The sequence below is a fragment of the Penicillium solitum genome (genome assembly GCF_028829755.1).
Source record: "Penicillium solitum strain IBT 25940 chromosome Unknown utg000008l_segment0_segment0, whole genome shotgun sequence".
NCBI lineage: Eukaryota > Fungi > Ascomycota > Eurotiomycetes > Eurotiales > Aspergillaceae > Penicillium > Penicillium solitum.
In genome coordinates, this window is record NW_027072127.1 from 3,775,370 (window position 1) to 3,800,072 (window position 24,703).

General features: G+C 48.0%; 10 protein-coding genes across 10 annotated transcripts; 4 read left to right on the plus strand and 6 right to left on the minus strand.

Moving 5' to 3' along the window:
• Positions 1 to 561: 561 nt before the first annotated feature.
• N7455_010717 (HAD family hydrolase) lies at positions 562 to 1,380 on the minus strand (the record flags this gene model as incomplete). The annotated part of the gene is made up of 2 exons (XM_040953083.2): positions 562 to 1,314; positions 1,372 to 1,380. The coding sequence occupies 2 exons, from the start codon at positions 1,378 to 1,380 to the stop codon at positions 562 to 564; spliced, it is 762 nt and encodes a 253-aa protein (XP_040816596.1).
• A 1,611-nt stretch (positions 1,381 to 2,991) lies between these two features.
• N7455_010718 (initiator tRNA phosphoribosyl transferase family protein) lies at positions 2,992 to 4,854 on the plus strand (the record flags this gene model as incomplete). The annotated part of the gene is made up of 5 exons (XM_065606503.1): positions 2,992 to 3,329; positions 3,515 to 3,549; positions 3,682 to 3,854; positions 3,951 to 4,614; positions 4,700 to 4,854. 5 exons carry the CDS (start codon positions 2,992 to 2,994, stop codon positions 4,852 to 4,854), a joined length of 1,365 nt encoding a protein of 454 aa, XP_065460466.1.
• A 90-nt stretch (positions 4,855 to 4,944) lies between these two features.
• Positions 4,945 to 5,884, minus strand: N7455_010719 (aldo/keto reductase family protein; the record flags this gene model as incomplete). Its single annotated transcript, XM_040953010.2, has 2 exons — positions 4,945 to 5,280; positions 5,369 to 5,884. 2 exons carry the CDS (start codon positions 5,882 to 5,884, stop codon positions 4,945 to 4,947), a joined length of 852 nt encoding a protein of 283 aa, XP_040816501.2.
• A 1,951-nt stretch (positions 5,885 to 7,835) lies between these two features.
• N7455_010720 (uncharacterized protein) lies at positions 7,836 to 10,496 on the minus strand (the record flags this gene model as incomplete). The annotated part of the gene is made up of 10 exons (XM_065606504.1): positions 7,836 to 7,979; positions 8,046 to 8,262; positions 8,323 to 8,411; positions 8,470 to 9,127; positions 9,187 to 9,247; positions 9,307 to 9,339; positions 9,415 to 9,505; positions 9,591 to 9,747; positions 9,842 to 10,080; positions 10,197 to 10,496. 10 exons carry the CDS (start codon positions 10,494 to 10,496, stop codon positions 7,836 to 7,838), a joined length of 1,989 nt encoding a protein of 662 aa, XP_065460467.1.
• A 707-nt stretch (positions 10,497 to 11,203) lies between these two features.
• N7455_010721 (uncharacterized protein) lies at positions 11,204 to 11,422 on the minus strand (the record flags this gene model as incomplete). Its single annotated transcript, XM_065606505.1, has 1 exon — positions 11,204 to 11,422. One exon carries the CDS (start codon positions 11,420 to 11,422, stop codon positions 11,204 to 11,206), a length of 219 nt encoding a protein of 72 aa, XP_065460468.1.
• A 117-nt stretch (positions 11,423 to 11,539) lies between these two features.
• On the plus strand, positions 11,540 to 13,056 carry N7455_010722 (uncharacterized protein; the record flags this gene model as incomplete). The annotated part of the gene is made up of 4 exons (XM_040953137.2): positions 11,540 to 11,724; positions 11,778 to 11,965; positions 12,016 to 12,719; positions 12,787 to 13,056. 4 exons carry the CDS (start codon positions 11,540 to 11,542, stop codon positions 13,054 to 13,056), a joined length of 1,347 nt encoding a protein of 448 aa, XP_040816463.2.
• Positions 13,057 to 13,242: 186 nt separating this feature from the next.
• N7455_010723 (uncharacterized protein) lies at positions 13,243 to 16,118 on the minus strand (the record flags this gene model as incomplete). The annotated part of the gene is made up of 3 exons (XM_040952900.2): positions 13,243 to 13,677; positions 13,741 to 14,124; positions 14,184 to 16,118. The coding sequence occupies 3 exons, from the start codon at positions 16,116 to 16,118 to the stop codon at positions 13,243 to 13,245; spliced, it is 2,754 nt and encodes a 917-aa protein (XP_040816490.2).
• Positions 16,119 to 18,436: 2,318 nt separating this feature from the next.
• On the plus strand, positions 18,437 to 20,533 carry N7455_010724 (alpha-actinin, sarcomeric (f-actin cross linking protein); the record flags this gene model as incomplete). The annotated part of the gene is made up of 4 exons (XM_040952969.2): positions 18,437 to 18,492; positions 18,550 to 18,616; positions 18,671 to 20,278; positions 20,345 to 20,533. 4 exons carry the CDS (start codon positions 18,437 to 18,439, stop codon positions 20,531 to 20,533), a joined length of 1,920 nt encoding a protein of 639 aa, XP_040816556.1.
• Positions 20,534 to 21,172: 639 nt separating this feature from the next.
• On the plus strand, positions 21,173 to 22,714 carry N7455_010725 (putative RNA binding protein; the record flags this gene model as incomplete). The annotated part of the gene is made up of 7 exons (XM_065606506.1): positions 21,173 to 21,211; positions 21,271 to 21,360; positions 21,618 to 21,649; positions 21,709 to 21,743; positions 21,798 to 21,849; positions 21,922 to 21,988; positions 22,061 to 22,714. The coding sequence occupies 7 exons, from the start codon at positions 21,173 to 21,175 to the stop codon at positions 22,712 to 22,714; spliced, it is 969 nt and encodes a 322-aa protein (XP_065460469.1).
• Positions 22,715 to 23,327: 613 nt separating this feature from the next.
• N7455_010726 (WD40 repeat domain-containing protein) lies at positions 23,328 to 24,656 on the minus strand (the record flags this gene model as incomplete). The annotated part of the gene is made up of 6 exons (XM_040953107.2): positions 23,328 to 23,464; positions 23,530 to 24,158; positions 24,221 to 24,316; positions 24,369 to 24,408; positions 24,464 to 24,577; positions 24,647 to 24,656. 6 exons carry the CDS (start codon positions 24,654 to 24,656, stop codon positions 23,328 to 23,330), a joined length of 1,026 nt encoding a protein of 341 aa, XP_040816554.1.
• Positions 24,657 to 24,703: the final 47 nt, after the last annotated feature.

Below are 24,703 nucleotides of genomic sequence, written 5' to 3' on the forward strand. Positions count from 1 at the left end.
ACGAGTTATTCGTCCAATGGAGGACTAGACTGATATTTCTAGATCGTCAACCAATCCAAGTGAGGGCAAATGGGGGGGGGGACCTTGGGAGGGGTGATGGCGGGGTGATGGTGGGGTTGGCCCTTATCTTATCGGTCTCATATTGATGGATGTCTTCGATGCTAGTATTCGCTCTTAAGATGAAAGAGAATGGCACATACCCTACGAGATATAAAGTAAAAGCTAGAACCGAATCATGACAAGGTATTGTTAAATGGTATCATTGCGCATCGAAACCTGTCTATGCAAAGACGGAAGATACTGAATAGTGATGCACCAGGCAAAGAAGAAAGTAGCAATGACTAGACACAGTCCAGTCTCGAGCAAGACTTCTCACTCTTGTATCAAAAGAAATGGAAACATCTTTTGCTAGCAGAAAGTGTCGAGAGAAATCAAGAGTCCACGCTACACGGAGTAGCGTAAAACCAAAAAGAATAATAGAAGAAAAAGCTCCATCCATAACGACCATACGCTCGCTATCATAACATCGTGGGCGTACAAGCGTCATCACCCAGAGTGCGTTTAAAGGCTCGACTGAACATCAACGGAGACATCATTCTCGATATCCTTCAGACGATCCTCAAACTCAGACCAATGGTACATGACGGTCTTTGCGCCAAGATCAGTCAGGGCCGCGGCCATCTCCTTCTGTGTCTCTTCACCATTGTAGCTGCCGACGTAAGCGATAACAGGGATACCAGCACGAACCGCCGAAAGAGCGCCAGACTTGCTGTCCTCAATGGCAACAGTCTCGGAAGCAGTTTTGCCGACCTTCTCGAGAGCATACAGGTAGATAGCGGGGTCGGGCTTGGAGGTAGGCTTTGGCAGAGAGCTGGCAGCGCTGAAGACCTTGTCCTCATCGAAGTACTTGTCCTGACCGACCTTTCTGATAGAAGCGAGAACGCGGCGCAAAGCGGAAGAGGAGACAACGGCAATACCGTACTTCTTCGCCGCATAAATCTTCTCCAACTCCTCGGTGGCACCAATACAGGGCCTGGCCTTGGCGTTCAACTTGGCAATGACCTTGTCCTCTTCCTTCGTGACATATTCTTCCAACTTCTCCGCATCGATCTCGAAGTCGTACTTCTTCTGCAGGGAGACCATCATGCCGCGGAAGTTCTGACCGACAAAGTCTTTGATGAGCTGCTCGCCGGTGTAACGGTCAGGGAGGTTGTTCGCCCCCAGAATCTCATTGGCCAGGTCGGCGCAAGCCTCGAAGGCCAGCTCCTCTGAGAGGACTAGAGTGTTGTCGCAATCGAAGAAAATTTCCGTGATCTGCAGTCCAGGTTAGCGTTGGTGGGTTTTTTATCGGAGACACCGCGATCCTCGCACCTTAGTCATGATGAAGGTACGGAGAGTAGATCCGGGGTGTTTGTTTATTGAGATGGGGGGAATGCGGGTAGAAGTGCAATATATGAAGAGTATTTGATCTAGTATGATCTAGGAGAGTGAATGTAGGTCAAAATGAAGAGAAGAGGAATGTCTGGGCAAAAGAAGGAAATAGGCGATTGGAGTATTTAAGTCCAAAGGCAAGAGCCGACCCCCAAGGAAATGACGCCGCGATCACAATCTCCAAGGGGAAACCGGGCCAGAGCGGGAGGGGCTGGTCACTGACGTGGGGCAGGAAGTACCAGATACCTCAAATTGGCCTTGTTTTGTTGTGTAAGAGCAGGTATCTAGTACCTCAATCTGGGGAGACGGCCAGGTATTCAGCCAATAAAAAAGCACAGACCTATCGAGCTAGTCTTGTTACAGCCTAGTGTCCTTTTTCTACTCCGGGCAGGTGCGATGGTTTCACCTCCCAGTTTCTCGCGTTTTCTCGCATTTTCTTTTTCTTTTTCTTTTTCTTTTTCTCACCGGCTTATTCTCTTCGATGTTTTTCTCTTCGATATTTGAAATTTGTCTTGATATACAATCCCGTGACATTATTTCATTCATGGGTACTCTACTCAAGTGACGTTTTATATGCAAGTAACCTTCCCACCTGATGTCTATAGTGTACAAGATTCTAGACTGTAAATAGGCCATTTAATTGGACCGCACCAGATACGGTTATACATCAGCCTACTAGGCCCAAGCTCATGCACGGTCATGCCTCCGTCTTCTCACTGTCTCCCCACTATCCTCCGAGGGGAGACCGAACTCCAATTCGCAAAGAAGGGGGGACGGAATGATTGAGAACCATACATCATACACAAGCATGTAGGCCCGATGTTCCGCCCGTTGGTCCATCTTCCCGTGTCATCTCAAATAACTCGTGCGGTCAGATAATATCGAGTACGGAGTATGCACTTGGACGTTCAGAGCATGCTTGGCGGGGACTAAGAGAGGAACCCGGCGTTAACATTACCTCGGTACAGAGTACATATAGTAGTACTATTCCAGTTCCGGTGAGCAATGAGCGATTTGACTGCTTTATACCTCATTCTACTATCGCCATGGGCAAGGGGTTATTTTATCATTTTCTCGGTGCTAAGGGGAGTTGTGCCCAACTTACTATCATTCTCGGAGCGCGACAGTCCGGAAGCTAGCGCTGTAGATTCTCTATTAATTTTATCCAGCAATCGTTTCATCCCATTCTCCAGACAGATTTACACAACCAGGAACAACCAGGAACCATGTAGCACGACTTGTATACATCGTACGAACCCGGCTCCACCTCTTCCATACAATCACCATGATTGGCCAGACCCAAATCCCAAACTTGCCAATTCCACAACGGCCTTCCTTCACATTCGACCCGAAGACCAAAAATAAAATCCGCAACATAACGCCTCGTCAAATCAAAAGCAATTTAACCAGCACGACTCAACGGATCTCGGGCCAAATAGCCATTTTGCACTGCCCGCAACCCCGAAACGGCTTCTAGTACAACCCCCGGAGTACGACCTGATACCAATTTGAATTCGAAATATACTTGGCACTAACAGCTCTAGCCAAAAGAGGGCAAACATGGGGTCTTCCGATACTTTCCCAACCCTGGAATCCCTTCATTTCCCGTCAGCGCAGCTGTCAATCTCCCAGACGCTTTCGTCTCTACGTCGATCGGCGCTCTCTGTCGCCAATCGGCTCCAGTCTATTGAGACCGATGCCACCTTTGCGCAAGAGGTCGCTGACCACTATGGCCTACCTCTAGTTGCTAATGAGCGCTGCGGAAGCTGGTATATCCCGCCTACGGCCAAGGCCGGCAGTGCTTATTTCAAAAGCACCGATGGCCACACCGGTCAGTGGGATTTTAGCTTCCGTAGGTTGAACTTGCAGTTGCTCCCGCTAGCCAGGGATCATGGGGGGTTAGTCTAACTTCCTTTTCACTGTCTTCTTTTACCTATGGATTTACATCTGTGTTGGAGTGTCTTTTGTTGGCTTTCATTGGCCCAAGTATAAACCATGGCAACAACTCCATCACTGCATAATCCTCCCAAGAACCCACAAAAAGAACGCAAGGAAACTGACTATATTTTCTTCGATACTGCAGCTGTGTAATTGTGGACTCAACTCGCCGAGGAAAACGTATGTGCCACCTCTACCTACACCATTCCCAACTAGAGAATTATCCCGCTCCCCTTACCCAGATGGTCACTATGCATATATGCATATCATGGCTACAGCCAAGCCTCGATCCCTCTATTAACCCGCCGCTAGTGATGCCAGACGCATTATCAAAAACCGTCCCAATCTGGAGCGCCGTTCTAAACAGAGCCTTGTTCCCATCCGCAACTGAATACCACCCAGTCCGCCTCCCACCCGATTATCTGGGCGCATCAGAAGAAGCACAAATCGAGAATCGAATTGAAGGATTCGTGCATTCCCTAAAGGTACGCATGTGTGACATGAACATGGCTTGGGCAAACCAATGCACCAACCCCCCTCCTTATCCGGGCTAAAGGTAGCTGATACTTGATACCCTCCAGAGCCTGAAACTCGATCTGGACAATCTGCGCGAGCAACTCGGCAAACCCATCCAGATTGCCTGGGCCAATAGGACATATTTTCACCCGGAAGATTTGCAGACAAGCGATGACTACAATCTACTCGTACTATGCTCCGCTTCCAGGCGCGTGCATGGCGCCGAAATGTCCGAGGGCGGATACATCCAAGGCGCGGGCGATGATAGCGAGGCGTGGGCGCATGGACTGACACCGTCAGTGTTCTGGGCCAATCAGGCTATTTTGAAGAGTACACCTGAAGACGAACTGCCAGAGCTTATTGATCGGCTGGTGGCTGAACATAAGCTGCTGGATGTGGCCCAGGATGCAACACTCATTTCCCCCACGCGCAATTTGTACATTGGCTCGGGAGCAGGGGTTGATGCTGGAGGTCGGTATGACCTTGTCATTGACTGCAATGGAAGTGCTGCAGCTGTGGAGGGAAATGCGAAGCGGCTAAATTTGGGCTGTGATTCTGGGAAACTGGGAAGTCGGGATCTACGGAAATGTCTGGAGAAGGTGCGTGAGTTTATTGGCGCTCGTCTTGGGGCAAATTCGTCTCTGTCGGTGCTGATTACTTGTGAGAATGGGAAGGATCTTTCGGCAGGGACGCTACTTGCGATCGTTTGTCTGTTTTATAACGACGAGGGTATGTATGCAATTCCCCAGGTGGTCTGGGTGGTGGATTCAAACGCTATGTGAAAGAGGGGAAAATAACTAATTGTTTTTCACAGGCGGCTTCGATGCCTCACTGAGCAAGCGTGCGATCAGCAAGCAGTTCATTCGACAGCGTCTAGCCTGGCTCGTGTCGTCGAAACATGATGTGAACCCGTCTCGCGCCACGCTTCAATCTGTCAATGCTTTCCTGATGCAGCCGCCGGATTATTGACCTCGAGCAATGTGATTACATTGCATCGCCTGGTCGGGCTTGATTGGTTTCGAATCGCCTGGGTCATTAAGAACATGCTCCAGAGATCGCTCATTCGTTGTCCACGGCCTCCACGATAGCGCCGGCACTGCCCTGGTCTAAGGAATCCAGCACAGCCATATCCTCCACCATGATGTCGAAGCTGAAAACATCTGTGTTGGCCACGATTCGTTCGGGGTTGTCGGTCTTGGGAAGAGGCACCCAGCCCTTCTGCAGCGCATAGCGGATCAAGACTTGCTGAGTGGACTTGCCGTATTTCTTTGCGACTTCCACTAAGGTCGGGTCGTTGGCTTTATAGTTTCGCACGATGGGCGAATATGCCTCGACAATAATGCCGTTCTTCTGGCAGTATTCGTCGATGACGCGCTGCTGGCACCACGGGTGGAGCTGCAAAGATAGAATGTCAGTGATCACGATCAAACCAAATAGCCACCTATGTAGATAGAAGAGTAGTAATAGAAGCAAAAGCACCAACCTCGATTTGATTAACATGAGGCGGGAACACTTGCGCATATGAGCGCATCTCCTCGATGTGTCCCACACCGAAGTTGCTAACACCGATACTCCTTGTCTTGCCCTCCGCGTACAGCCTCTCAAGCGCCTGCCACAAAAGCTTCCGCCCAGCAGAGCCTGAGCTGGAGGAGTGAATCAAGAACAAGTCGACATATCCATCTGCGCCGCCGATCTTGTGCACAGAAGCCAGCAATTTATCGTAGGTAGCCTCGACCGAGGCTGCGGGGCTAAGGATCTTGGTCGTGACGAAGATCTGATCTCTGGGAATGCTAGTGGTCCGCAGTGCCTCACCGACTTCCGCCTCGTTGGCGTAGAATTGTGCTGTGTCGATGTGTCGGTAGCCTGCATCCAATGCCTTCAGGCAGGACTGCACGCACTGGTTGGTGGGGGAGCGGTAGACGCCGAAGCCGAGGCGCGGGATGCGGACACTCGAATTTGGGAGGGGAAGAAGGTCGGTGATCTTAAATGAGGCAGACATCTTGGAGTGATTGAGGGGTATTGCTGTTTGCGAAAACAAAAAAAGTCGAGTTGGAGTTCTAAGTCCTTTCAAAAGAATAATCTCCTAGCCCCGCTTTGCGAAAATGAGGTCATTTTGGATGACTAAACTCAAAACACCACCGCGGCTTTGCGGCATCACTCTTTCTCCAGGCCTACAATAGTCTTTACGCGCAAATAATCAAGTCAAATTGAACTGTTTAAGTATCTCTAACCTCGTACCTGTTTACAAACAGTTTACCATTGTAAAAAATTGTTCCTGCATTGTACCTTGGCCACCAAAGAATTGCGTGATACCATTTGATTGGGCTTACAATTGGTTTTATAATGCTACCTATTGCGCCATCGAAGAACATGGCGGGGATAGCTCCGAATTACTAATGTACTTTGTCGACTGTGTTTGAAAAGGTCAGATCAACAGAGTAGGTGGTTAAAAATTTTGGTCAATCATAGTAGACACATACACTTGTGTAGCTCCCCACGAGAAGACTACACGAACTTCTATGGAGATAATAGCTTGTCTCTACAAAGGTTCCAGATACGCTGCCGGGGTAGAACAACCCTGAGAGGAATTGAACGGAAGCTCTTCGTCAGCTCTTATCGCCCAACAGAGAGTAAAAGTAGTTAGAGTGGCCTTGGCAGTGATGGGAAATGGTTTCATAGTGTCAAAAGCGACATAAATCGAATGAAGGTGAAGGTCGCTGGGTCAGTAAATACAACGTCATGAAAAGGCTTTTGGAAGGGCTGAGAAACCGTTGGAAACGTTCACTGGGACAAAAAAAAACTAGTCTTCTTAAACTGAGAGCGAATTTAATCACAAGGTCAATCTAAAACCGAGATACCGAGTTGTCACCTAGGTGCGGCATATGCTCTAGCCCCTTGAAAGCGACTAAAAGACAGCCGTATTGCACTTGATCCAGTGTGAGATCCGAGGGGAAACGACACGAGAGTCCATAGAACATATCTGCAGCTTTCTAACCTTTTGGCTGGATTCGTTTAGGGTTTGCCAGAGGCATGACAGGGGAGAATCGTTGTAGCTGGCTGTCGGGCTTCAACTATGATATATTAAGGACAGATGCGGATTTTACCTATCAGCTCGACTGGGAGAGTCGTAAGGATGGTAAACGGAGTTTGTGTTAGGTCCACAGGTGACAGCAAAGAGAGGGAAGAGACCTCGGGAGGTAGAATACCTTAAGCATTCCATGAACGGGTTCCAAGGTTACAAGGTTAAGCCTAAACCCCACCAGCGGGACACCCCACACCTGATCCCGATCACACGCACCTTGGAATATGAGCATGATTTAGAAACCTTGGAAGCTACCAGACATTTTGAACCCTGATAATGACTTCCTATTCCAGTGTCAACTGCAGTCAAGACAGGCAACCCTATCAAACGCCCACATCGCAGTATATAGCAGGCACCTGAGACTTTGGTACTACTATTCTTTTTATTAGCGGAAAATCAGCCACGTACGGGACTTTCTGATGCCTACATGGGGTAATTTTCAAAAATGTTCCCCCGATACTTTCGCTCCTTCTTCCCCTGCCACTTTCTGAATTCCTCCTTCCGCTTAAGAATTACCGCATATATATCCATATAGATAGGAAAGGAAGGCGCAACCAACAGAGGAAATCAGGAACTATAAACCCCCCGGCTCCCCAAAAAAGAAGTACCGTATCCACAACACTCCTATCAAATCCCAACCCATTGTGTGCTTTTCCTTTCCTATAGAGTGACTTGGGGATGTTGTTTGGCGGTTTATGAATGATGAGAAAGAGAGATGGAAGGCGAGGCTGTGATGACTATATGTTTCAAAGGCTATTTATACAATATCCATATTCAAGCTTACGCTTACATTTACATATCACCAAGGCTGAACTTCAAAGCAGATATCAATGATCACGAAAGGCATAAGGCATAATGCATTCCAAGGTTAGGACTGGGTCACACCCAGGCGGATCTCATTCAAATGTTTGAATATATTGGTGACTTTGTCAGGTTGTGAGAGATCAACTAAGGACCACTTTGCGCCCCGCATAATCTTCAACAATACCCATAGACCCACGAAGACAATCACCTGCTCCAATAAATTGCAGTTAGTAAATGTAAACTGAATTTATCACGATGCACAATACTCTCTTACCGTTAGGTACGATGCGAGGAATGGTAAAAGATGGAACCCATTCCACAATGCAGCCCCGTTTGCGACCAATGAGACAAATATACAGCCCAACAAGGATAGATATGCTGTAAGTGGCTGTCTATGACTGCGGTATGGATACTCATCATGATCCTCCTCGCTCCAGCGCTGGACGTGGGGGACCTTTTCTCGTTTGAGATGATGACGATGTTGATAGATACTAGGGGAAATAATTCTCGTTAATATTGCGAATATCCAACAGCTGAATCGCCAGACGAACCAATGGTAGAAGCGAATAAACGCCAGACACTCGCACGCCCAGACGATTAAAACCGCGGAGTATGCCATTTGGCTCAATACCTCCACGAACTATTCGCTTTTATTAACTCTGAATTCAAAGGAGGGGGAAATTAAGCCACACTCTTACCATATCCACGGAGGCTCGAGTTCCCCTCGAGGAGGACTCATTTGTGTTTTCAGAGGATTGGGTTTTGTTATTTGCGCGGATCAGTTGCAGGAATGGCACCCACCAGAACGCAACCGCGGAGAATATCATAGCTCGCAGAGGAACCTGTCGTCTATCCGTTTTACCAAACCACGCAAAGACATACAGATACCATCTTTGGCCTTCGCCCACATCCAGACGACTTGTTAAACCAAACAAGGTTCGAGAGGCGACATATAGATTGGTAGCAGCACAAGAAAGGCACGTGAACACGAGGAACGCATTGAACACGTCTGCCAAGTGCGGAATATTGGAAATTTTGGCAATTGCAACGAATGCAGCACTGTTTGAAGGTCCGGTACAGCCGGCCTCCACATCCAGTGAAAGCCAACTGAGCCGAGGGAGAGCGCAACTAGCCCGCTCTATATCAAATGTTGCGACCAACCCACTGATAGTATAGCCGACCATTGCAAGTACGGGAATGAATCTAGCGGAAAACTTGAATGATTTCCCGATATGGGCGTCATTAGACCGGATTGTCGACGTTTCGTCTGCGGGTTGTGGCCATTTTGCCTCCAGGGCGGAGGCAGCAACAACTTCAACTCCGGTGTAGGCAAAGGTTGCTATCGAAATGCTCATGCTGATATGTCAATTAGTAATTTGAGCAGAGAGAAACCTTAGACGCATGTCACGACTCACAGAAAAGCAGTGCCCCAGTTATTGGCCGCCCGTGTGTCAAATTCGGTAGGTGAAGCCCAATCTGATGTTATTAGTACTTCAATATGGTAAGCAATGTATGAGATGGTAGCCATTGCTTACACTTGGTGTGCAAGGGGCGAGTATCTGGGCCAGCTGCTCATCGTTAGCACCTATTCTCAAAAAGGCAGACATGCCCAATAAAAGATATTGGTCAAGCACTGTACTAACCTCCAAGGTTGATTGCAATCAGTGTCACGATGATAACACCAAGAAATAGTATTTTGATACTGCCTGTTGCCACTTCCAACCAACCATAGATCTGAATAACTACTCGTCAGCTGACATGTTCTCGGTTCCCAACTCGCAAACATTTTCATTGGTGAACAGTGACGGGTGAAGCGTACCTCAATTTTTATGGCGTTGATGATAACAAGCACCAGTGGGATCCCAAAATATATAATGCAGCCCTGTATAACCGGTCTATCATTAAAGTAATCCCAAAACGTGAACTCCGCAGCGGAGGTTGCCACCAGTGTGGAGAAAGACATCGAATAGACAAACCTTTGATAGTTGTCAGCGTCTCTTGTGAATCCTAGATTTCACCGATCCTTTGGGTGAAATTTGGTGTTTTTGGGAGGGGGAGGGTGCAATTTACCAATATGTAACACCGACCGCGATCCCTAGTTCTTCGTCGACAAACTGGCTAACATATACTGACAATGCACCAGGTATTGGCCAAATGCAGAGCATTTCAGTGATACATTGCATGACACCCCATGTTAACACTCCGATGAAGAGAAAAGATAGAACCACCGCCAACGGTCCACCAAGTTCAAGAATCTGACCCCCACGCCAGTAGAGGCCTGTACCGAGAGTTGCATTGATGGTGATCATCTATTCCTGTTAGCCTTCCAGATTTCGAGGTACCAAATATGACCAATGTTGCCTATTGCAGTCGATGATGCAGCAAGGTCCCTCTCAAGTTCGGAATTTCGGAGATCTTCACATACAAATAGATGAACGCCTCTCAGGGCTCTACTGACAGTCCGTTCCTTGCCAAGCGTGACAACAAGGTGTTCATCTGGGCGCTTGGTGACAGGCGCGGTGTCATCTGAGTTCGTGGAAACAAACGATGGTGAGCTTATTAAGCTCGGAGAATCATTTGACGGGTGAAGAGAAGAATTCTGAGATTGTGGGTGTGGACTTCCAGCTGGGATTTGTTCTACCATCCGTGTGGGCAGAATACCAGAGAGCCAGGGCCGTGCCCATTCTGCCAGCTCTGTCAACTGTGGCTCTGCTGGCTGCGACATGATGCAACAAAGCGTATAAATCTCCTATCTAGGATCACCACACGTTGCAATATTCAAAGCAAGAGAAAGGGTAAGTTATCTGATAAAGTATATAAGACTGAGCCTCATTTTAAGCATAATAGAGTTAACTCCCATGAACAAACTGTGGATATCGAAAGCTTCACCCCCTTTACTCCGTAGTTGCCTTCAAGATCGGCCATCGCATAAACCCGGGTGGCGCTGATGCATGGAATCCCGGTCATATCACAAAGCGGAGATGATACCCCCATGTGGAATAGTCCCGCATTATCTCAAGACAACTCTCGAATCAGCGATACCTGATAGCCCGCGCAAAATTGCAACGGATAAGCAAGGCAAAGATTGGCTTTTCGGGGTGGCAGTGCAATCACCCGGGTTTCAGGCGCAGCTTAGGGTTTATCAGGTCCCCCGTGTTTGGTCTGGAGGAAACGCAACTCGCAAAGTAAAAGATTGCAATTAGTTTGAAGAATCATGCCTGGAAATCTTCAAACCACGAGTTGCCGCTACTTGCGGAGAGACAGACTTCAGGATTTGCTTGAGCAATTGTTTCCTGGACAAACAGACTTTGGTATTATGGTAACTCGCCTGAAACTCGTATATCGGGCGCAAGGCTGACTCGCACGTTCTAGCTTCTAGAAGACCAATGGATCTTCACTGCCCCTAGAATAGTGGATCCTGTAAGTTGTGATCTATTGCCCGTTCCGAATGAAGTCCGTCGCTGACACCTCTTCTCTGACAAGGCTGAGCTTGAGTAAGGGATGTTCGGTTTCGATGTCGAATAAGAAAGCTGACATGGAAGTAGTTCGGTTCAGGATGATTAGCCTAAGGCTTGTGATGTCCACGGGTGGCAGGGTCAGGGGCACACCGAGTAGGGGCGCAGTGGAAGGCACATCACGCAAAGTGGACATAAGGGTACAGCGGAGTGGCGGTTCAATAAATCCACCCTCCCTTAGATCTGATATAATACTCGAAATCCTAAATTTCATCAACCCCACTCTTGTCATTCTCTCTGAAAGCTACACATAATGACTTCGTTTGATAATTACTGCCTAGACGACCCGGTTGAACCCGTACAGGTCTTTGAGGTCGGGCAGGATACGACATCTTTCCCCACAAGAGCCTCATATCAACGATCAGACCTTCGCACGGTAGAGGATACATCATCTTTTCTGAAAAACAACCAGAATAGTCCTTACAAATGTCGCCTTGTGTATGTTATATGTTAAATCAATAACACCCCTTTCTTCTGCTAACAATTGATAGGTCAATATGTCAACGCACTTCCCGTCGACAATTGCAGATCACTAAACCGATGCTTGACCTCCTTGTTGCGGAACACGGGATCGGTCCATCATTCTGGGGGGTGCCATCCTGCTTTTATCGGCGCACCGATGACTTCGAGGTGGTATTTTGCCTTCCATTTACAGAATCCTGCTCTAGCTCCGTGATTGGTATATGCCTTTACCTCGGTAAACATCAATCATTTACTAAAGCGAAACAGAAATATCTTACACTTTAAGATACCCCGAGTACAAACCACAAGGGAACACATGGGTTATTCGCCAGACTGGAATCTACCATCGATACGACAAAACTACATCCCAAAATCTTTTCGTACTGTTCAATCCCACGCCACAATCTAAAGTACATTCAGATGCTGAGGATTTACTATGCAATTCTTGGTCCGAAGTGGAATCCGATCCTTTTTGGTTACACCGGGTCTTGTTCGCCACATACTTCCCTACGTGGAGGAAATATATCGCCGTACAAGAACACCGATTTCTACCCCTTGCACGCAGTGCGATCGCCAACTTAATTGGAGGAGAGTTGGGTCTAGGCTACGATAGCCTCAGAACATTGACTGGCCTGCAGACTCAATTTCTCGAAGTTTCAACCATCTTAGCATCGGCGACAGACCTCCTCGACGACCTTTGTACCCTTATTAGCTCCGGGTCAGTGACCTCAACAAATCACGTCGGGGTTCACTTTTACAAAAATCAGCGTCGAGAGTGCATTGCAAATTCTCATAACGCTTCGCATTTGAAAGAGCGGGCACAGATTGTCTCAAAGCTACTGGCCGACACTTTGTTGTTTCGGGATCAGGCCCTGGCAAAGGAGCAAAATTCGAACATGCTAAAGCTGAACAAGTCAGCGGTATTTATCACCACTTTGACGTTGGTATACCTTCCGTCATCATTCTTGGCTGTCAGTATCCCTCCGATTTTCAACACATCACAACTGCTAGACCCCGACTGACATTCTCCCACAACAGACTATATTTGGTATGAATTTCTTTGATATGGATCAAACCAACAATCGTATTGTTGGTACGCCTATGATATGGATATTCTTTGTATCATCTATTTCCCTGACGGCAATCACGTTCCTTTTATACTACTGGTTATTGAACCGCGATAGTACAGCATTCCGCGGGCTTGCACCGAAAATACGAAGTAGCCCAACTTGGACTATCGAAGGGATGAGAAGACGATTTACAGGTGGCTCCAATGCCAGTATTGAGTTGCAGGGTTATTCGGCTTGAGAAACGAGCTTTGATAATCGAAGCCCTTGGATTGGCAGTTATATAGAACTTTTATGGATATGGGCCGGCAACCCCGGTTCTAAACATGAGCTCGAGATACATGCATAGGGGAAAACGGAAAAAATGTCCCTTGTGTATGGGAGTAGTAAAGAATACCCAAAAAGGATAAAATTATGAACAAGAAATTCACTTGGACACAGTGATTTTGTATATGCGACATTGATCTGCACCCCCCAAAGCGGCAAGAATAACAACACTCTCTTCTTCACTGTGGACAATTCTCTCGGCAAACTCATCCCTGTATCTCAGGCCCGGGAGTTCAGCAAGCTCTGTCACAGAAATCCTTGTTTCCTCAGGTGTTGGTATGGCAATCTCCAATAAAAGCATCGTGTTATGGGCCGCGCGCCTCCCTATCGCGAATATTTTCTCGTCATTTTCACCCATCATCAGCTTAAGTACCCGGTAATTCTTGATGTCGACTTTTGCAGCACTCGTATCCCCTTGTCCGAGACTTCGGATGTGCAACTGTTTTTCTCGGGTGACAAGTACACAAACATGGGGCTTTTGGAGAAATGGCGTGAAAGTGGTAAAAAGACCAACAGTGCTGCTAGTGTCAAAGCCCTGTATGGGAGAGATTAGATAAATAGAACAATTCCGAGTTGAAAATTGGAGCCGAAGACTTACTTGTGGCTCGATAATGAGCTGGCATAGCTGGTTAGATCGAAAGGACACATGAATGACGGGAATTTCATGCTTGTGATTTGGACCACTTCGCTGTGGTCGGAAAACCATGTACAGGTCGTCATCTGTTGCAAATGATAACTGAACAATGTCTGCTGCCGGCCAATCAAGTTTATACCTCGGCTTCCACTCATGCGGAGCATTGAGATGGCCAAAATATAAGGACCCTGAATTCTGGTCTTCATATTCGTTGCTGACAATGCATGCCACTCTCTGACTTCCAGGCGCGAGAGCCACCTTTTTAATCTCAGGCAGTGTTGGTAAAGAGACTCGAGCCGAAGGTCTAAGATTGGCGTTTATATTCGACCCTAGTTTGAAGATATAACACTTTTGAAACTCATTAGACAGGAATGAAAGCAAAGGTAAGGGAGAATGATTATTCTTACTTGGACAGTGCCTCCCGAGGTAGAAGCTATCAAATTTCTTTTCGTCAGGCTGATACTCTTCCAGCGACACCCTAGTGTCGGGATCGGATATGTTGCAGCTGGGTTTATACCATCAACTGTCTCTCGTTCCAGAGATTGCGAGGTGTAAAGCGAAATTTCGACGTCAGTCCAAAACGCGATAACAGTTCCATCTGGGGAGATCTCGCAGCCTTTGAAGGGCTCAGAGGTACTCAGATCCCAATACTCAACGCGTCTGTCAGTGGCGGGATCTTGCCTCTCACGCATTAAAGCATCGATGTGCATTCTCTGCAGTACCCTGGCTAGGCCGGGCTCTTCCTCTGGCAAACGCGGATTTGCTTCATTTCCTAACTTCCCGTACTTCCGAAATGTGCGAAGCAATTCATCCTCTAATTGCTGGGCATTGCATCTCTTCGATTGTTCTGGCTGAAGGACCGCACGCACTAGATAATCGAGCATCGATTTCACCGCTTCCCCTTCCTTGTGGCTCCTCTGTCTCGCTTTCTTTATCAGTTTGTCATGCCATAGTGCGACCGCCGGATTGATTTTTGGTCGACCGAACAGTGGATTTGTGACAAAGAAGCGATCACAGCCATCCGCGCTGCGATGACTTGCTCTTCTCATTGCATATTGTTCCACGCCAGCGCTGCCCTTCTCTAAGTATGTGAAAACAACACTGAGGACACATCCTAAAGACCAGACATCGCTCTTTTCTCTCATAGTTTTATGTTCCGAAAGGGTCTCGGGCCCAAGATAAGTGCCGTCTCCGCGTCTGTTGTAGGCCGCCGAGGTAGATGCATCCCTAGGCTTTTGGGACCTGGCAAACCACCCGCCGAAGTCTTTCTCCTTCTCCGTTCCGTGAGATCTCAATTTGAGGCTAGACATGCCGAAGTCACTAATCTTCCAAACGGTTTCCTGCCTGCCCCCAACATTGTCGAAAAACACCAAAATGTTCTTTGGCTTGATGTCCATATGGTAACAGACCATCATGTCCCCTTCGGCAGTCCTCATGCCACTATGGAGAAATTCCAGGCCACGTGCGAGACCTCGAGCCGCATTGATTATTTGTGTCTTCTCCATAGTGGTATTGGGGCTGGCTCGATTGTCTTCCCTCATGTAGGCGTTCAGATCGCAGTGAGCGAGAGGCATAAAGATGCTGTAACTATTTGTCGAGTCAATGACGAGGCTACCGTAAATATCCACGATATTTGGACAGGTCCGATCGCAGGCAAGGATTTGCTTCAAAGTATCTGTTTCCATGTGCTTGGTGGGCTTGTAATCTTTGCGCGCCATTTCCTTTGGCTGTTCATTTCTTCCTCCAAGGACCGGGTCGAAAAAATGCCCCTTGGCAATCTTCACTTGGTATACAGCACCTTGTTCTCCGGCCCCCCGACCCTTCTGCTCTAGGTAGGGTAAACACTGTCGGTCTGGGCTCTGGATCCGAACTTCTGTTTTGTTGCAAATCACGATAGGGCAAAAGCATGCTTGTTGTGTCAGGAATTCATTTGGGGTGACCTGTTCCCCAAAAATCTCCGTGAGCGTCTCACGTTCCGCCGGCAGAGAGCAAATATCCGGTGGCCACGCCCTTTCGGCCAACAGCTTGGTGGTGAACGCTCGAGCGGCTTCGATGCTTCGGGATGCGAAAATGAGAATAGCGAGGAAATTGTGAAGCTTCCGTTCTCCTAGTTTGCGGCTCAAGTTGTTTTCGTCAAAATCAAAGTCAAGATCATCATAACCGGTAGTTGGTATATCGCCCAATTGAAGACTTCGAAAAAAGCGTCGCAAAACTTCAGGCTGTAGCACTTCTTCCGCGGTGCCATGAGGAACAAATTGGCCTCCCTCATGGCTTTTTTCCATCCTTTCCATGATTTTCACATATATCTCATCCCGTAGTTCATTGTACTGAGTGGATGCCATGTTGGAGTTCACGTTCTGGTTCACTGGGCGAATGAGGTTGTTTTGATGTTAGACATCCATCAACCATAGAAAAATTGTAGGATGAAATCTAAAACTAGTTAGTTACCCTACTATTCCGTACTGCGTACCTCCATATGTATCGATACGGTCCAATTTGGAGGCAATCTTGGAATATTACCTATACCCTGCATAATCTTGCGGCTGACCTCGGCTTGTTCAGCTGAAAAGCACCGCAGATAAGACTAAAAAGCAAATATAGGCCACGCCATTTTACCCCTGAAATATTCCCCATCCATTTCTAGCCTATCCCCTCTGTTTCATATACTGATAGTCGGGCAAGTCGGGCAATGCTAGAGGTCAAAGAGTTGACCCCAGATTCTTTTTTCCTGCGCTCAGAAAACAATGAAATTATTGCCTGTAATGCTGATTACTGGTATCTCCCGAAAATACATACACTTACATATATATATATATGTAGGCTAGATGATCTCCGTGGGAGCCCGAAAACCCGGGTTTTGCGCCACCGGGGCTATGTCCTTCAGAAATACTTACCACCATGTCCGACCTGGAGGCTCATGGACCATATCATCATCCACCGTATTATGCAAGCCACTTTTGTTGACATGCATAATGTGATTCTAGATATTTGCGTCACTCTGTCAACTCACCCCTCGTTCCCCGGAGCTACATCATTATTCACTCTCTAAGAATTATCCATTCTTTTTGGGAACATAAGTTCAAACCCAGTTTGGGAAAGACCTACCCCATGTGGCATTATGATACATACACATGCCCAGACAGGCTCATCTCTTGTCTCTCGTCATTATCCTGCCATCCTTCTTACCGTCTTTCGGAAGGAGCGACGTCCCCACCTGTGGGTATAAACCCCCTCCTCGCCCCCCGGGATCCTCCACAGAACCTCATGCTGATCCGTGCGACTATGATGTCCGTACTCCGTACCTATGTATGTTTCGACTGTGCCTGACTGTCGGGTCTACTGGTCCATCCTAAACTAAAAACCCTACTAAGATTTTTGGCAGCTGCGCTCTTTATGTATTTGTATCTATTCGTCTATGTCCTTGCATTCCTCTGCTCAAATGAGGTCGCGGTGACTTTAGTTTCGAGCACCAACAACTAGACTATCGACTGCTGTATTCTCCGGCTATTCAATTTTAATTGTCGCTGAAGTAACATTAGTGGTATTTGCTGATATTGGCTGGGAATATTTCCTAGTGTGCTATGGTATTAACATGGTATGTGTGCTAACGATATATTTCTTCTTTCCTGAGATAGCTTGACGCTCACGGGAGAAAATCGATGAGCTTTTCCCATCATCAAACTCAATCTTCGACACCGTTACCGTGGCAAAAGAATCGCTGAAGCATGACTATCATGAGCTGTGCGCGAGGGAAGAAAGCTGGGAGTTTGCTAGTCACATGTGGGAATAACAGATAGGGTCGCATAACTGAATCTGCGGTTTTTGTTGTGTTTCCTATTTCATATGAGGACTGTATTTAGAATGACTCAATCATAATACTTATAATTTATTTCATACGCAGTTTTAAGCCTGCTGCTTAACACGTACATCCATAAGGCAATGTGAGATACGTTGGCTTGACTTGTAGCTTTGCTATAAGTCGTTCAAAACTTGGATACATCCCTGGAGACTACGAGTCAATGATTTGGAGGCACTCATTTCAGGGCTCCAGGGCTGGGCATGCATATAGTGCCCAACGGTACCAGAATAGGCATTTGGAACTCGACCTACAACATAAACAACATCTAACAGAAAGGGGGGACATACTAGCTTCGATTTTCCACATATTGAGAAGAGCTAAGTAGTCCTAATCGTATCACCTCATATAAATTTCCCATTTAAAAGACAAAGGGGGTGTAAACAATAGCGAGCTATACTTAGAAGTGGGTCCACAAGGGATGCAGCTGCAAATTGTCACTTGATAAATTTCCTAAACTTTCAGTTTCAACTATTCTTGTCATCCTTTGTCATCCAAGTTTACGCTGATAAAGTGATTTCTTTCTATTCAACTTCAAAAGGAAGAAGAAACAAGAAACGCGGTTGCTCGGGTGATCTTCAACTCCGACTTGCGGGACAAACACCCCCCCACCCCTCGACATTATTTCCCCCCCCCTTTGTGCCCCATTGTCTGATCTCCAGTCCGAATCGGAAACCAAGTCTTTGAGCCTCCCTGATCATCCTAGTCCTTTTCTTCTCAACCCTAAGCCCTGTTTGCTGCCACCTCCCGACACTAACACTATCATTGCCAATCGGCCCTGAATGTCTCCGCCGTGAATCGAAGATGTTGACGGTTGAGAAGCAGTGGATTAATGTGCAGCAAAAGACCTTCACCAAATGGTAAATTCCCTACTCCATTTGCTCTCCATATGATCTTCAGCTGACGAGTAATGTTAGGCTGAATGACAAGCTGAAGGCACGGGGCCTGTCCATCGAGGACTTGGTCACTGACCTCTCCGACGGCGTATGTCCCACGTCTGCCCCGCTCACTAATTTCGAATTGCTGATCGCATATTAGGTCATTCTTATTCACCTCCTCGAAATCCTTGGAGGAGAGTCCCTCGGTCGATATGCCTCGAAACCCAAACTGCGCGTACAGCGCTTCGAAAATGTAAACAAAAGTCTTGATTTCATCAAGGGGAGGAGGATTCAGATGACAAATATTGGCGCAGAGGATATTGTCGACGGCAACCAAAAGATCATCCTCGGTTTAATCTGGACCCTGATTCTGCGGTTTACGATCAGTGACATCAACGAGGAGGGCATGACTGCAAAGGAAGGATTGCTACTCTGGTGTCAACGAAAGACGGCATGCTACGACGATGTAGAGGTTCGAGACTTCTCATCCAGCTGGAACAATGGCCTGGCCTTCTGCGCGCTCCTCGATATCCACCGACCGGACTTGATCGACTACGACTCGTTAGATAAGAGTGACCACCGTGGAAATATGAAGCTGGCCTTCGAGATCGCATCCAACGAAATCGGCATCCCGGACCTGCTTGACGTGGATGATGTATGCGACGTACCCAGACCCGACGAACGCTCCCTCATGACCTACATCGCCTACTGGTTCCACGCTTTCTCGCAACTGGAGAGAGTCGAGAATGCTGGGCGACGAGTGGAGAAGTTTGTCAACAACATGCATGGCGCGTGGGATATGCAGAACTCGTATGAGCGCCGAGTAAAGGAATTGTTGCGACTGATCCGTGGCCAGCGTGAGCACTGGAAGACCTCGTCGTTCGAGGGAACATACAAAGACGCCAAAGAACAATCATATCAGTTCTCGCTCTACAAGCGCAACGAGAAACGCCAATGGGTGGCCGAGAAATCTGACCTAGCTGCTTTGCTGGGAAATATCAAAACCAAGCTGGGTACATATCGACTGCGTCCTTACGACCCACCGCAAGAACTGAGTCCAGAAAACTGCGACAAGGAATGGGAGATTCTTACCCGGGAGGAGCATGAACGCAGCCAACTTATAAACGAAACAATCCGTGACATCAAGAACAAGCTACGCCGCTCCTTTGCTGACAAGGCAAATGACTTTGCACTGACCCTGAAGACCTTGTCATTGGCGATCTCCGGATTGGATGGTGACGTTGAGGACCAGCTTGATCATGTTAAAAAGTTAAATGGCAACTTACCACCCCTTGATGCCTTTCTCGACGCTATCGCAGAATTGGACCAACAGTGCGCGGAGGCCAATATTGAAGAAAACGACTTTACCACATACACCCTGGACGAGCTTGCATATGAGCTGAGCCTCGTCAAATCCAGCATTTCAAAGAAGCTGGCATTCCTTGACAACCAGATGGTTGCTCGTAACATGACCAATTTGACCCCTATCCAATTGGAAGAGTTTGAGTCGGTATTCCGCCATTTCGATCGCGACTCTTCTAACACGCTCCATGAGCTCGAGTTCTCCGCAGCGCTGGCCAGTCTGGGACTGGTCTACGACGAGGATGAGATGCACCAGGTCTACGTGGAGGTCTGTGGGGCCAACCGACTGTCACAGAATGCCGGAGTCAGCTTCGAACAGTTTATTCGGTTTATGGTCAGCGTGACAGAGGATCAAAATACAGCTGAACAGGTCTTCCAGAGTTTCAAGGAGGTTGCCGATGGCAAGGTATGTCAAGCGTTTCTTTAATATCTAAAATTTTTCTCGGCCTACAGTCACTAACTCCTCCTGCAGCCCTATGTCACAGAACTGGACCTCCGACACTCGCTTATTCCAGACGAGGTTATTGAGCACCTGGTTAAAACGATGCCTACACATGATGGCCCCGATCTACTCGAGGACCGGGAGTTGGCCAAATACGACTACATTAGCTTCATGGAGAAAATGCGAGAAGTAAACAAAAATAATGGGAGTGAGCAATAAAAGGTATCATGGAGGTTGATATTTGCGCGGCATTACTGGTGATTATGGGGGGATTTGCACTGACTTGGTGTTGCTGTGTTTCTGGTGTTTTCAGGGAGGATTCTCATGTTTGTTTTTTTTCGAAATCCGGATCTCTCCCTCTTTTTTTTTCTTTTTGAGGTTCATCTTGCATCCTGGGGTTCGGAGGTTGTTCCTCTTTAACATACGTATTGTGTTGGTGTATACTTTTCTGTTTGTAATGACCAGGATACCATGTGAACGTTTTCAACTATCAAACTCTGGGTAGACGTGGAGTCGGAATTGGACAATTGAGAATAGCCGAGATACTTTAATATGAGATAAAATAACAAGTTCTTGTAAGTACAAAAGGAAATCCTTCAAGCTATTCTGGGTCTGATCTGTAGATGTGGATACTGCCAATCATTGCCGTATTTACACAACGCATGTCATGTGACAGTCCCCAGATCCATTGGAGCTGATGAGGGATGATCCTGCGACCTCATTGTATTCCTTGACACCTCTCGATTCTTTCAATCTTTACCATTTAAACACTGGTCATAATTGAATTTGTTGACCATACTCTCTCTCTTACACACTTTATTTCTTCCCTAATCGCATTCCTCAGCCATACACTCCAAGATGGACCGCAGCTTGGACGAGATCATCGCTGAAGACACGGTAAGACTCCAGCGAGCAATGAAACCACTGAAACCGACAACTAACTCACTCAATTGCAGCGGAACCCTGGTCGCCCCTCAGGCGGTGGTGGTGGTCCTCGTCGTCACAACAACCCCGGCCGTCGCCACGAGCGCGATGGCGTCAGAAAGGTACAACTTCACTTCAAATCGAGGCTCTATTCCAGATTTATGTTCCACATGGCCATGAAACTAATATCTCATAAAATGTCTAGGTCCGCCCTCCTTTCCCTCTGCGAATTCTCTTCTTGCTCCGTGTCAATCGTAGCCAGTCCTCTGGATCGTTGGAGACTCGCCAACGAACACGCCACGGCAAAGATATGGAAAAGAACTTTGCACGGTATCTCATCTGACTTGGAGCTAACGCTAAGTCTCTTCGATAACAACAGCCATACACTTCAGACCGTGTCGATCTCAACCTGTGATTATACCTCTCTGGCTACTACGATGTGGGTTATACTGACCGGTCTCTGTTTCTAGCGACTGGGTTCATGACAAATTTGACGACGACCGATGTATGTGACTTTCTCGTACTTTGCCGGGATCTCTCTAACAGCAATGCTCTTCAGCCCGCCCGTCCCGTGGAGGCCGCAGAGGCCGCGATGGACCTGATTCCGATCGGTATGGAGCCTCCCAATCAAATCAGCCTTGACTTGATAGTTTGCCTGATCAGAGCGCTGATTGAATTATTAGCTCGAGCACACTGACCAAGGTTCGCGTGGATAACCTCCACTACGACATTACCGAAACCGATCTCGATGTACGTTTCAATTAGCCCGGACTCAACCCCCATACAAAGAGAACGCCCCTAACAAGCCTCTTCGCCGAACAGGATCTCTTCGGTCGAATTGGACCTGTTTCTGAACTTACTGTCTCTTATGACCGCGCTGGACGCTCCGAGGGAGTTGCTTACATCACATACGCCCGCTTGAAGGATGCACACACCTCCATTCAGGAGTATGACGGAGCCAACGCCAAGGGCCAGCCCATCCGCCTTTCTCTCATCCCCGGCCGCCGTGACCGCAACCCCCTCGACTCCGCACAGCGCCCTAGATCTAGTCTTATGGACCGCGTCGAACGCCCCCGCGATGACCGCAGCATGAGCCCCGAGGACAATGCCGATGGCCGACGCCGCCGTGGCGGTGGCGGCCGTGCTCATCGCAGCGATGTTACCAAGCCCGCCCCAGACAACATCGACCGTTACGTCCCCGGACAACGCTCCCACCAGCGCTCTCCCAACCGCCGCGGCGGAGGTAGACGTGGTGGACGCGACAACCGTTCCCAGCAGACTGATGGATCCAACCGCCGACCCAATGCCCGCCCGCGCAAGACTCAGGAGGAGTTGGACCAGGAGATGGAAGATTACTGGGGTGGTGCCAACAACGGCGGCGGTGAAGCAGCTGCACCCGCCCAGGACACCCCTCAGCAGACTGCTCCGGCCCCCAGCGCACCTGCTGCCGACGACGATATCGATATGATTGAGTAAATACTTCATGGTCATTCGAACTACGGGAAACTCGGTTGTCTTTCGCATTTCAGATCTTTTGGGCCTCCTGGCATTGCTTTTGGTCTTTTTTATGAATTAAGATCCCCTCGGCCTTTTTCCACTCTTCTCTTCTCTTTTTCTATCTCCGAGGCTTTTCAGCACGAGGACTGAAACCCTGTACTTTACCTCAACCACCAAATTGTAACTGGATCCATATCACAATTTCGGTTTTCCACTGCTTCAATGCTTCTTTCCCCTTGCTGTGATCTTATCCTTATCTTATCCTTACTCTCGTTGTATGCCCACACCGAGGAACTCAGAGCCCATGATGAAGGGGTTTTTTTCTTTCTTATTGTGTTGTTCGGTGTCTTTCTTGATGTTTTTCTATCATCGGGGGTCAGAACAGATACGCACATGCCATAAACCCTGCATACAAAGAACGAGAGGCTGCTTACAACCAATGGATGATGGCAAGATACAAATCAATAGAACATAAACCCAATGGAAGCCGCCAATTATAAATAGAACAAGGATTGCAAATGAAAATGGAAGAATATATGACATTCTTCCGTGATTTTTTCTGTACACCGTAACAATTATGAAAGTGTCAAGTTCATCTCCACAGCCCGTAGGGTTCGCGGCATGCTTTCCACAACTTGATAGTACCGTCCTCGCTACCAGTCCCGTAGAGCTTGCCATCGGGGGAAAAGCTGACGGACCAGATAGGGCCATGGTGACCCTTTTGAACCTCTGCAGAAGAAAGTTAGCTCGACTCCACCGCCAAAAGACACACCACCAGAAGTAGCAAAACATACCCAGCTCCTCGTCCGTGTTCAAGTCATAAACTCTTGCCCAAGTATCATTCGCACTGCCCGTAACCAGACGACCAGACTCGCTATTAACCGCAGCACTGGCAACATCATAGTCATAATCAACCTTCTTAAGCAACCGACCAGGCTGCACGCCATCAAAGAGATAAACACTCTTCCCCGCAGCGACAGTCAAAATCCCCGCATCATTAGGTCTCGTCGCCAGACTATTCAGCTCACAGGAGCCAATGGTACCATCAACACCGTACTCAACGATCGGGTGGCGCGACCGCAGATCCCACCAGCGGATTTTGCGGTCCTCCGCCGCCGTCGTGACGACATTGTAGTCCTGATTCCAGACGATAGACTTGATCGTACCGCCGTGCACGCCCGCGCCGATCTCGTAGCTCGCCACTCCATTCTCAGTGGCAGGAGTGGCAGAGGACGGGATAGGTGGTGTTGAGCCCGTGCTGGAACTGCCACCCCGCGTTAGATCGAAGATTCGTAGCTTCTTCTCTGCGCCGCCTGTCGCGAGCACTTGCGGGTTCGCCTGGATTGGGAATGCTACTGCCCGCACGATGTGTGCGTGTTGCAGTGTGTGCAGGCATTCGCCTGTGTAGGTGTCCCAGACCTTACTGTTTCGGGTGTCGAGATTAGTATATCATTGTGGGAGATGATTTGGGGGGAATTTGCATACGCTGAGAAATCGGCTGCTGCTGTTGCTGAGATGGCGGCATCGGCGGAGAGCCTTGCTTGCCATACGGCACCTTTGTGGCCGAGGAATGTTCCAATCCTGGGGGTTGATGTTAGTGGGTGGTCTCTGGACTTGGATTCATTTGCCGTACCAGTCTCCCGTTATGCCATCGCGGAGCATGGGGTTATTATCTTTAGTTGGTTAGTGACTATGTGGTGGTTTGGGAGTATCATTGGTCTTTCTTACCTTTGCATGAAGAGATGAAGTAATATTGCTCGTCTTCGACAGTGGAAGAGAAGCTCAGATGCGTCACCGGACGAGAATGTCCGTGGCAAGTCAGAGGGACTACCTTGGGGATATCTGTGGAGAGTATATCAGTAAATGTATCAAGATAGCAATTTTTCATTTCCATTCACACATATCACTCACCGGCAGTCATTTCGTTGGTGGTTGAGGGAAGTTCCCGAGGTTTCAGTGGTTTTGATG